This window comes from Apiospora phragmitis (assembly GCF_038363925.1).
Source record: "Apiospora phragmitis strain CBS 135458 chromosome Unknown utg000006l:1.0-5683423.0:1.0-5690449.0, whole genome shotgun sequence".
In the NCBI taxonomy this organism is placed as follows: domain Eukaryota; kingdom Fungi; phylum Ascomycota; class Sordariomycetes; order Amphisphaeriales; family Apiosporaceae; genus Apiospora; species Apiospora phragmitis.
Window position 1 is genome coordinate 3,860,914 of NW_027117404.1, and position 12,814 is coordinate 3,873,727.

The following is a 12,814-nucleotide window of genomic DNA, read 5'->3' on the forward strand; positions in this document are numbered from 1 at the left end:
GCGGTACTAAAAGGCACCCATGCGCAGAAGCCGTGTCAGACCAGGAACGCCTTCTGGCCACCTAACATAATCAACGCAGACCATAAGAAAGAGCGCCATGCCATGGAATGCCTCCGTCCGGGAGGTTACAACTAGCCTCCGTTAGAATAGAACACCGGCTACTAAATCAGCACACACACACCCGCTCGCAGGATCGTGCAAGTCGAAGCCCAGCGTTGGCATAGCTCGCGGAGGAAATTTAGTAGTGTATACTCGGCAAGGCCTCCGGGCTTGGTTGTCTGGGTATTAGTAAAATCTTCCTCTCCCTGTCTTCCCTTCCCCTCCTCCTTCACACGACTCATCATTCGATCGGCGGCGAAAGGATTCGGTCAAGTTAAAGGCAAGCTTCCTACTCCTCACACGACAGAGCAAGCGGTCTGATGAAGAGGATCGAGAAAGCAGGGTTCTGTCACTAAAGCCGTACAGCGAGCGTCAGGAAGACATTAGGAAGATGGAGGCCCCAGGACCGAAATACTACATAGAAGACCGAATCTGGGATCAGTTTGTGCGGGGATATGGTGTATCACGAATTCTCACACCTCAACATTTCTACCGGTCTCTTGTATGAGCAAACTTGAAATGCATGAATGCTTATAAGTTTTGCACAACCAACATCAAATTCAGCTCAACGTTACGCAAATTTCTATCCTGTCTGCCGTAGGTATATGCCGTAAGAAAGATCCCAATCCCAGGCAGTTGGATAGAGGAGGCCAACAACAACCTTGGCGATGGACTTCTTTGGGACCGGCCACGTGGGGAATACAACATCGAAACCAACGGTCGAAGTCATGTGATTGATGGTTACATGTATTATGAATTCCAACATACGATTCTTATAAATACCCCGTCATTAGCAGTCTTCATAAGGTGGGATTCTCTCATTATCACTATCGTGATTGCCACTCCTCTAGCCATAGTTTATTCTCAACCTATTAGTTGGTACTATTAATCTAGCTTCAATTGGTTCACCTGCGTAATAACCGTGATAACGCAAGTACCTCAAGTGGTTGTGGGTTTCGCCTCCTAGCTGGAAGGTCCCAGTATAAAGCTAATCCATAGAGACAATATCGACATTGTATTGGCGATATCCTTTACCCAGCAATAAAAAATGGAGAACCTCACCTTCTGGAGAGACCTGACCCCTTTTCCAGCCCCTCTCCGCACACCCGTCGACTCCTCCCCGAGAATCTTGATCGTCGGAGGCGGGGTGACGGGCCTCGTGACGGCTTGGACGCTGCTGGGCAGAGGCTACGACGTCACCATTCTGGCCAAGGAGTGGGCCTCGTATGGACCCTCGCAGCGGCTCACGTCGCAGATCGCGGGGGCGCTGTGGGAGTTCCCACCCGCCGTCTGCGGGCAGCACACGGACGCTATCTCGTTGCAGAATTCCAAGCGCTGGTGCATGGTAAGCAGTCTTCAGGGTTCTATCCTTCCCATTCCAGTGTCTGGGGAGATTTGATCGAATATGTGGTTGATTGTAGAGTTATTTGGGTTTCATCTCGAGATAGGTGGTAATCTCCTGGGAGAGAAGACTAACGCCCAGAGTCGATAGGTATCATACCACATCTGGGACGCCATCGCCGCCACCGCCGCCTCCCGGAAGGATGATCAGTTTCCGATCGAGCGCGCGGGTGTTCGCATGAAGCACGCTGACTTCTTCTTCCCCGAGCCCCTCGAGGCGAACCCGGCCGAGACAGCCAAGATGCTGGAGACCATGGCGAGCGGCGTCCGCGGCTTCAGGCGCGGCCCAGCCATCATCGAGGAGCGGCGCGTGAGCAGCAGCTTCGGCGCTGTCGATGCCTATGAGCACCTCGCTCCCCATCATCGACACGGATGCCTGCATGCATTTCCTGATGGAGCTCGTCGCGGGCAAGGGCGCCCGACTGGTCACGCGGACGATCTGCGGCGACCTGCTGGACCAAGAGGCGCCTGCGGGACGAGTTCGGCGTTGACATCATCGTGAATGCCACGGGGCTCGCCGGCACCGAGCTGGCCGGTGACGACTCGTGCTACCCGATCCGTGGCGGCCTGATCCGCGTCGTCAATGACGGCCGCGACTTCACCAGGGTCGACGCCGCCCTGACCATCTCGGCCGATGCCGCCCACAGCGCCAGCGAGATCGTGTTCCTCGTGCCACGGAACGACGACGTCCTGCTCATCGGGGGCATTGCCGAGCCGCATGAGCCCCACCTCGACCTGACGCTGGACTCGCCTATCATCCGCCGGATGCGCGCCCGCTGCGAGGCCTTCCTCCCCGACCTCAAGAGGGCCCGGCTCGATGCGGGCTACCCGCTGGCGCAGGGGCTCCGGCCGTTTCGCCAGTGCAATGCCCGTGTGGAGCGGGAGTTGCGCATGCGACGAGGAGGGGCGAACGTCGATGTTGATGCCGACGCAGCGGGGACTGACACCAAGCCAAGCCGCATCGTTCACAGCTATGGCCAGGGCGGCGCTGGGTGGTCCCTGTCTTTTGGGTGCGCCGGGGACGGGGCCATCCTGGTGGAGGAGGCGTTGCTAGACCTGCCTCTACGTCCTGTGATGGTGGAAACGGCGGTCTCGAAACCTCTCTCAAGGCCCCGAAAGCCGCCAGAGTGGGCCTAGGCGAAGGGTCTAGATGCATGGCACGATTGTAACGGATGCAAGCTACCTGTTAGCTCACCCACCTTTGGCTTTATTGAAGTGCTCAATACGTACTGCATATCATGGCCATGGGAAGTCATCAGGGTCCGCGAGGGGCTGCACTTGGCTTAGTTCTAACGGAAATCGAGAGCTGGACGTTTCCGAAGAGAAGGTTAACTGGTTTGGCATGAAACTGATAGCGAAGCTCGTTCATCATACGATGTGCAAATCGACTCAGCTGAGGTCATGGTCACACTGGCTAATCTCGAGATCTCAATAAGCTGATTGGCAGTGGGGGCGCGACTCGGTTAGCGGCAGCATCCAATCTCTTGAGCAATTAGTCTGGTCGTGCCAGGTCAACAACCATTCTATAATCGAGCCGAACTGGGTGAAAAGGGACTGGCACATCAATGTATTCGATTCGATTGAAAGAGAGGATTGCCTACCAAGGCTGATCAACGTACACCATAGAATCCTTTATAAGGCCAAGGTGAGATGCCAAGAGGCGAAGCAGATTCTCCAGATGCTTACCCAGATGCGATGCAAATTTCATTGGTTCATGCCTTGTCAATGGTTCGGCCCGCCTGGAAAATAAAGTGATCGTCGCGGAGGTAACGCACACCGCTCCACTCAACCAGTAAACGGTTGCTGATTCATCAGGTAGGGTGGCAGAGAAGGATGAATCGGCTGCGAGTAAGCACGTACCTGTAGGTTATATCTGGAGGGCCTGCACATTATAAGGACCTCTGATTCGTTTGAGTTGGACAGTGTTTCATGGCAAGAGCTTGACTTTGTCCTCAAGTCCAATCATCCTGGCGTGGGAGAGCTAGTGAGCAAAGATGCCTGTAGGTGCCTGTTGGAGGCTGACAGGCCGAGTTGTGTTTGGCTGAGCGTGTTTATCTGCTTTCTCACTAAACATCAGCCCGGCTTTAACCTCACTACCTACTTCTTACAGAAAAGTTTCATTTCAATTCATCGGCTAGCCTTCGTTCCTGCATGCCAGTGATTGCCACAGAACAGGCGCTGGCACTGGCTTCTGATGACTGACTGGGAAGTTGGAAGGGCGAAAAGTGGAGTGAACGACGTCACTGGTCTCAGTAAATTGCGATCGGGGCGAATGGGGCTTCCAGTGCTGCTGAAAGTTGCGTTTCTTCCAAGGTCCCCATGGGTCCGGACTTCCGCGCTTGACGTGATGAAAATCGCTGAAACTAACCGAACTGCCACTACATACTACAGACAACGCAGCAAATGTTTGTTTCCTCTTCTAAATAAAACAATATCGATAATGCTGTCGCGCGATTTCCCTACCGTAATCTTTTAATATCTAGCAGCCTAATTGTATGCCATGGCCGACGAACGCCTGGAGCCCCCACGACAGCAAAGCAGCTACTTCTCGCCCGTCACTGCTAATCCCGATTCCGATCCCGATCCCTCGCCCACCCCCAACGCCAGTGCCACCAACATCAACAGCGCCGCCGATACCACCAGCGCCGCCGCCCCAGCAGCAGAGCCGCGCCACCGCTTCCGTCCCCTTCGGACCCTACAGCCCCAGCAATCTAATATTCGCATTCGCAGAGCTCCCGCTTCGAGGGCCAATGCCGCTGCCAACAACAATGCAAACCCCCAACATGTCCGTTCCATGCTTGACGTCGACGGCGACAGACTGCCGCAAGACCAGCAGTCCATCCATCTGCGAAGATTGTCCGGAGGCTCCCCGACACCTGCTCACGATCGGAATGCGAACCCGCCCCAGCAAGTTCGGTCAATGCTAGATGTCGACGACAACACTGGTCCAGATGGCAACACCCAGGCCACAGACTTCGGTGGTGCTGGGACAGGTCAAGCCCCTGCCCAAACCCCTGCCCAAGCGCCGGAGCGACGAGGCCTTTTCCACAGATTCAGTCGTGCCTCTATGCGGCCGGAACCTGCCAACCACCCGAGGAGGCAGCCTTCCCAGCAGGACGAATATGATTCCAACATTGTTGACATGCTAGATGTCGTTGGTACGTAATCTTTGTGCACCTGTTGACCCCTACCTTAACATGCGTTGCTAATCTGGCTTTAGATCCCGAGGTTTCAACGTTGTCTTCGATTACCAACGTTCAGAATTCTCTCTTCGTGCCTTCGCTAGGAAGATGGGTCAACAGACGACCGACTTACAACCTTACACGAATACCTAATATACCTGGTGCTTTTCCGTCAGAAGATGGTGGAGTCGCTACCGATCACCCTGCTCGTTACACCCCAGAGCCTCGGCAGCAGGGTGCTGCTCCCCCAGGTCCGAATAGGCCGCTTAAGGATGTGGAGGAGGAAGACGAGCCCCCTGAAAGACCGTCGGTGGAACGGATACCAAGTTATATGACTGAACGTTTCTACGCTGTTCGTCCTAGCGATACGTCGCTTGCTGGGTGGAGCGATGATGATTTGGCCGAGCTTAACGACCACGTGCGGCACATGCTTCACTCGAAGCGTTCCGCCTTCAAGCGTAGCATGAAGGCTTTCGGCCAGTATGTCCGAAAACCTCTTGGGTTCCTCGTTACTCTTTATGCCTTCTGCATCACCGTCTTCGGGCTGGCCTGGGTTCTCTTTCTCATCGGATGGATCTATCTAGGCAGCGAAGAGAGACGAGACTACATCATCAACGTCATTGACAACGTCCTTGTTGCCTTGTTCGCCGTCGTAGGTGACGGCATGATCCCCTTCCGCCTGGTCGATACATATCACATGTGTTTCATTGCCCGGTACCATCATCTCACCTGGAAACTACGCGATAAAATGCACGTCCCTGATCTCAAAGATCACAACGACCTTCCGTCCGAGCCCGTGATTTCAAGACGCGCTGAACAGGAGGACATCGAGGCGCAACGGCGTATACATACGAAGAAGGAAGAAGAGCACTCGGTACTCACTCCACACCAGCAAGCCAGGCTCGAACACCACCAAGCGTGTTTCTCCAAGTCTCACACATTCTATAAGCCCCATGAGACGGAAACGCACTTTGCCTTCCCACTGCGGCTGCTTGTCGCCATTGTGGTGCTGCTTGACTGCCATTCTTGCTTCCAGTTGGCTCTGGATCTCACGACTTGGATCATTGACTATCATGTCCGCCCAGGAGCACTTACCGCCACAATCCTGTGTTGCTCTATTGCTGTCAATATAACCGCAGGCGTTCTCATTTCTGTGGGTGATCGTCGAACGCGCAAAAAGGATGTTGTGGAGCGTATGTTCCGACAAGAACTGACGCAGGAGGCGATACGGCGGATAGAAGAGCGCAGAGAGAAGGAGGAGAGGGAACGGAACAAGCTTGAGAATATCGATGAAGAGTCGCCTGGCAAGTCGAGGGGCGCGTCGTTCGATTTCGAGCGCCTGAAGCAAAATTTCAAGCCCAAGAATGGCGATGATGGCCGCGCTAGGTCCTCCAAGAGTTTGGATTTCGCCCGAAAGCAGAGGCAAAGCAACGAGCTTCCCAGGAAGCCTGTCAATCGTGTTGGCATGTTCGATTCATCTGTTTCCGGCAGCCTGACCGAGGAGGGGACGATGTTTTCACTGACCCTAAGGTTGCTGGTGCATCTCAAAAGGAATCTCCAAAGGAATCTCCAAAGGAGTAGACGCGCGATCTAAGGTTTTCCATCATCACTTCAGTATACGGAAACAGAAATTGCATGGGCGGATTCGGGGGTGAAGTACACGAGAATAGTTACGAAATTGGCCAATGTTATTGGTATAGTGCTAATGTAAAAGCGAATATGCGTGATATCCCAGGGTAGATAGGAGCGAGTTATATGATTACATGATTCATCGCGACCAATGACAAAGGTCCCTTGATGCAACTGGCTTTCCGGTATTTACGTGAAGTGCCATGATGATATTGAGAGGAGTCGCCGGGGAGACCTTGAAGCTTGACTCTGACTGGGATATGTCCTGTTCTTCAACAACAAGGTACTGTATATTGGTCCTGTTGTCACATCCTTTGGGTAAATTTGGCTATATTAAGATATGTATGCTGTCTCTTTCTACTGTCTAGCCCCTACTTATTCCTCGAAGTAGGCAGCCTACTTACGTATCGGGTACTGAGCATCAGGACCTGACAGCGAGACTAATGACATCCACAATTCGAGTCTCGAGGGTGTCCGGGGCCAGTCGTTTGTTGACCGACCGGTACTTTAAGTACGCCATTGCTACGAGCAACGGTATCACACTTTGGGGTGCTACGTCGAAACTCCTATTGTTCTTGGTCGAGCCCAGTTAGAACCATTATCGCCAAACTTCCTTTAAGGGTTTGACTGTTCTTGACTGATGATATGATCCTCTTTCCAAATTTTCAGCACACGATGCCTTGCTCACTAGGCTAGTTGGTGAACTTCACTTTCAGCATCGACCTACGGTCAAGCACATACGTTTATGATAATACTGGTATGATTTGCTTTGAAGGTTATCACAATATGGACCACCTTCAAATCGCCGCTGCGTCCAAATAACCCAGGGCGCTGCTTACTATGATCTTATAGACCCACGACCTTAATAATGCCGTGTTATTGTCCGCTTCCTCTAAAGTGAGGTATGTACAGACACCATCGGCCAAGACGTGGCATACAGTTTGGTCGATGATTCTAAGGTCGTCACCTCAAGCCTTCACCATCAGCCAAACTTTACCCAGGAGAGAGCGAGGCAACAACATGAGGTTGAATGAATCAATGCCCATGACGATGTAGTCATAAAAGCAATCACAAGGGCTTCGTGGAGGCATAGCTTGACCTGCAACCTGAGCGTGTATTGGAGGCCTGTCAATGTGACCAGTAAGGGCAATTCAGGGGTAACCTGTAGGACCCAATCGTGATTCGTGTGCATGCAGTCAGTTATCGACCCTTGTGACCGCGCATATCCTCCCTACTGAGACTCACTCATGCAGGTCAGAACTCAATGTGACTGAATTGAGTTTGGCAATTTGACTTGCCCGTGACCCCCTTTTACCTCCCACTCAAGCCCGGGGGCACACCGGAGAAGCAACTCACCGGCCGACTCGGCGATGCCCGGGGAGGGAAACACGTGGTGGGGCCCACGCAATTCGTTTACTGAAATCCCACGAATAGGAGATGGTCGGGTCGGTTCCGTTTTGGTGGGCAAGTAAGCAGATAGCCAAGAAGAGTAAGATGAACCCGAACCTCAGGGTGTGGCGCCGTTCGCAGAAAAGGATTTTGGGAAGGATTCCTTCCATGCATGGAAGGGGGCAAGGCAATAAAAAGAAGAAGAAAAAAAAAAAACCGGCAGCGCCGCAAAGCGATAAGGCACCTGTACCTTGAGCACACGGCGCTCACTCCCACGCACGCATGCACGCAGACCAGACCACCGACGCACATGGGTTTTGCTGCTTACAGCGCAGCAGCACAGTGCATGCAAGTGCAACATGTGCAGACGGAGAGGTGAGGTGAGGTGCCTGAGGGGTTTGTTTGGGCTCCTGCTCGCACGCTTCCCAACCAGCCCAACCACACCCCTTCTCTCCTCCTTCTGGTTCACATCCGCCAGTGAACTATTATGTAGTAGATGGTGATGCGTGTAGGCAGACACCTGCCATCAGCCGCAATATAAGGGAGGGGGAAAACATGCGCCCCGTGTTGTTACCCAAACAGAGGCTGTACAGTTACACATTCCACCCAACGGGTATACTTGCTTTTCCGCCTTCTGCGTGCCCAAGGCGTACACGCCTTCCGCGAACGATGAAGGGTTTACAGTGTGTTCACGCAACCTGGCTGGTAACCAACCCTGCCGCCGACGATGCAATGAGTGAGTGAGGGGTAGCGGCAATATGCCACCATCATATCATGCATGTGTATCGATATACCTTGCCTTACGTATCAATCGTCAATACTCTATTATTAATTGGTTGCGCCATAGAACTGGCCGATTTATTTGGTACATGCATGACCGGCTGCTGCACTGCTGTATTGACATTTATTATCATCAGTCTGTTATTAGTTGATGAGTCCTGCCCATTGGTTCTCCTCCTTCTGCCCAGCCCAGCCCACCCCCCTTTCTGTGCGCGCGCACCCGAGAGACTTGCACACATTTCGTACTGTACTTGTGCACGATACGCCGGCCGCGCTATTACTTCCCCTTCGTGGGCGTGGGTGTTACGTCGGGCAGCTAATTTTAAGACGGCGCATGCCCGCCCGTGGATTTCAACTCGGCTTATCTTTTTACCATCTTATATTTTCTTGGACTTGTGGTGTATGTGTGTATGTGTTTGTGTGCGGTGTTCGTTCCTGTTGTGTGATGTCAGCCCCTCCTCGGGAAAACCTGCGGTTCGCATGTCAGCCCGTCCGACCCGCCGGACATGCTGTGTACCTTCCTGTTATGTCCCTATGAAGGCAAGGTAGGTAGTATCACGTTGCCTGTGTGTTTCCTCCCCCCTGTGATTGAGAGAGTCACCTAGTAGAGGTTGGGGACGTTGCACAATGGGTCTTCGAAAGTTAGTTGCCTACATGTATGTATCCCGTATTCACCCAACCACTTACTGCTGAGGCATGACTCTCGAAGTCGTAGTCTTGCTGCTTTTCTCTGCTGTGCCATTACTCTTGCTAATAATAAGCACATTGAATAGGCAATATTGTTCTTGTTCAGTAGAAGGTGTGACAGTGCATGCGCCATGCCATTGGTGGCGTCTATCGTGCTCGTTCGCTCCCGTTCAACCAGCCAATGGCACCCCCGCCGGTGCTTACTTGCATGTAAGTAAGTATAAGTGCGCCTTCCTCAATTGACGCGACCGATCGATAGCACCCCAGCCCCCTTGCACCATCGTATATCTAGGAAGTGTAATTCCTGTATCAACTTGGATATACCTTAGAGATGCCGACGAGCTTACGAGGAGCGAGAATACACAAACAAGTAGGTTAACCTAGATGGTGGTGGGTGGAGAGTTCAGCCTAATTCACATCTTACCGAATGGGTGCCGATGTTCCTGTTCAACCCCCGCCGCCCCCGTCCAGGAAGCGGGGAGGCGTTTCTGTGCCAGTCATCGGCCATGTCATGAGTGAGTACAGTGCAGCAGTCCATCAAGTGCAACCAACAAAACACTCTGCTTTCGATCAACCAAGCGGACTCAAAGTCCATATGACTCTTGTTAGCAAGTGAGTAGCCTGGACAGACTATTCCATCCCCGTTGTTTCTCGGTCACCGAAGGATGTGGTACACACGTATAAGCCGTACGACATAGGGAGGACACAGAGAAGCACATTATACCACGCCTCCTGCAGATCTGTCACTCTCATAGCCCTACCTCTGGATATTATCGCCGCCAGCGAAGGATGTATAAAAGGAGAGAGGCTTGGCTAATACATGCATAGGGCTGCTTCCCCCGTAGAAGCTGATTTGCTCGACAGTGATTCATGATGTGTGGGACACATGGGAAATGGGGTAGGTAGTATCGGGGGGACCAATGGCCTACGGTCCCGAATAGTCGAAGATGGGCAGATATTAGGTCAGCCTCCTGCAGGACTTGCGTGTGGTTTCTTTCTTTAGTATCAATATAGGTTACCTCACATGCGCGCTACTGCATGCACTTTAGGTGGAAGCAACAACAGCGCAACACCAGGAATGCAAAGGGGTGAGTGGTCCCAAGAAAAAGTGAGCATTTGCTGCGCCCGCCGGCCGAGACATCTGAACCAGTCGTAGTCATAGGAGAGAAGTCAGACCGGCCGGACAGAAGCAACAACAAACGACGCCCATCCCCCATCCTCATTGGACACATACCACACACCAACGCACACAAGTAAGATAGATAAGATGTAAGCTGCTACCCCAATATTATTGTCGCCATCCCGGGAGGGAGTCAGAGCCGTTGCTGTTTTTAGCCCCCAACCGGCTACTCAGAAGTGCCGACTGCACTCGACTCGCCGGGCCTTGGGGTCGCAGGCGCTTAGCCCACCTAGCCTGCACGTGTGCAGCATCACACATCGTGGCTTGCGGGTAGATCCCCCAATGGAATTAGTCCCGTGTGTATTATTGTTTCTGGATGTATAATGGATTTTCAGCCTTGCGGGTTGGGAAGAAGTTGAGGCCGTTGGGAAAGGTGTTGGTTCTATTCTGGCACGCCTGCGTCGGGGCCTTTTTGGATGCGACCCAGAACTGGCGAGATCCCAGGGGATCGTTTGCATTACATACATACCAAGATCCAATAAAGGAGAGGGGGGAACTGGTAGCAGGTGGTGACATGTTCGATTTGACCCAGATCCGGCGCGCGCGAGTCGCGAGGTGGCAGCGATGGTACGCACGCAACTGCGCATCTTGTTTGTGTTTATCTTTTCTTGAGCACGGCATCTTATACCCAGGATGGAGTTCAAGACGTCGACGGCATAGCCACCTGGGTTTTTTACGTGTCGCGGAACGTGCATGCAAGGCACAGGACATGTGTTTGTCTTGGAAAAGGGCTCGGTAGGACCGTAGGAGACGGTAGGAGATTAGATAGGCTCACCGAATCATGGAAGAAGGGGCGCGTTCTCTGGTTTTTTGCGTGTTCTCGATTCGATACCCACCATGATGGTAGATTAGACGGTTTCAGTTGAGGTATGTGAGCACTGAGTTTCTCGAATCGCACCCTCCCTCCATCACGGGGTAGGTGGTGTGGTGTTGAGGTGTGTAGCAAGCGAAAACCACCAGCCGCAGCTGCACAGTGTACGGGGGACTCTTGGGGCTTCTGACATAATCGAAGATGAAAAATATCAATTGCCACATTCTTTTCATGGAGATGGAATCCATGGCGATGATGAGTGAGCATGAACAGAACAGGCAGATGCTTGACCGATGTATCGCTGGCATTGACCGAAGAGGAAACAATTTCGTCCGGCAAGGATTCGCGGTCCGCACCCTTTGCAGAAGCTGACTGACAGATGATATGGCCTGCCGCGTTCAGCTTTCATACACATTTTCTGGCGGCAAGGGAAAACGAAATGGCTGCTGCCCATGCTTGTCAAGTCAACTCTCAATGGCAAGACAAGAGCTAAGAAGAAGAAAATGCAATCTGGAGAGATGCGCAATCTTTTATCTTGCTGCCAAAGCCACGCGCGCGGGAGGATCGGTTACCCCTAATATCTTCCACTCTGCAATTCGGGATATATCGATGTATCTTGGTCTGCCCGCACTGCGCAGAACAGAATAGGAACCCGTCTACTGAAATAACTCGACATTAGCATCATGTTACCAGCTTGCAGCCTCGTTACATTTCTGTAAGTAAACCCGCGCGAATCCCTCTGGCGATTCGGAGGCGCAAATCGAATAGGGCCGCCGCATTGGGCGTTTCTTTTTTTTCTCCCCTTCTGTCTCTCTTCCCTCTCCTGCGCTGCGCTTAGACAAGGGTGTGTGCGGCCGCCTCATCCCTGGCGCCAGAAAAAGAAAAGAAGTTGCCGCCCTTTCCCCTGCATTTGTAGAAAAGATCGACGGCAGGAGGGGAAAGAAAAATAAAATAAAAAAAGCCCTGAAGGCTGAAGCACGAAAAATTGTAGCGAAACATTTTCGTCGCGTTCCTCTTATAACTTGGACAGGACTTGCGTTACATATCTTCAGACGAAACAAACGATAAGAGTGCCATGGACACTTGGATGCAACTTCATTCAGTGCCGATACCTGGGCCGCAATTGCTGCTCAGCAGCTCAATGTCATTGGGTTCCATTGGGAGAGAATGGTGAATTTTCTCCGGCCAGCCGCCTGTTGTGACAATTCCAGTGGGTGTGTGTGTTGGTGTTGTGGTTGGTTGGGTGGTTTGTAGTAATCAATTTGATGCCCTAACATTCCTTCTTTCACCACCTAAATACATCCGTCCATCCTACCAGCTATCTTGGCATGGGATGCGTAATATCGCTCGCGAAGAGGATCAAATGCTAGGTAGGCCTATTATATCTGACACAAAATCCAATATACCATCTCAAGAAGCAAACAGGGCACTTGTTCGTATTGACCTTCGAATTGATTGAATGCTCGTATTTGTTATCACCGAATGGGGGTCCGGCTCGGCAACACTACAAGATACCTGCTAACTCACTTGGATACACACCATGGGGATTTCAAAATAGCACGCACGTTGTGCTAAACTGAAAACAATTGCAGGTACCCGTCAAACCCGCAGGAAAACAACGACACGATTCCCCGGATATCCACTTCTTCCCCTCTT

General features: G+C 52.3%; 2 protein-coding genes across 2 annotated transcripts; both read left to right on the forward strand.

The window, feature by feature from the left end:
* Positions 1-1,147: 1,147 nt before the first annotated feature.
* PG994_006445 (FAD dependent oxidoreductase) lies at positions 1,148-2,637 on the forward strand (the record flags this gene model as incomplete). The annotated part of the gene is made up of 3 exons (XM_066857854.1): positions 1,148-1,444; positions 1,592-1,831; positions 1,963-2,637. The coding sequence occupies 3 exons, from the start codon at positions 1,148-1,150 to the stop codon at positions 2,635-2,637; spliced, it is 1,212 nt and encodes a 403-aa protein (XP_066717123.1).
* Positions 2,638-4,000: 1,363 nt separating this feature from the next.
* Positions 4,001-6,276, forward strand: PG994_006446 (uncharacterized protein; the record flags this gene model as incomplete). The annotated part of the gene is made up of 2 exons (XM_066857855.1): positions 4,001-4,658; positions 4,721-6,276. 2 exons carry the CDS (start codon positions 4,001-4,003, stop codon positions 6,274-6,276), a joined length of 2,214 nt encoding a protein of 737 aa, XP_066717124.1.
* Positions 6,277-12,814: the final 6,538 nt, after the last annotated feature.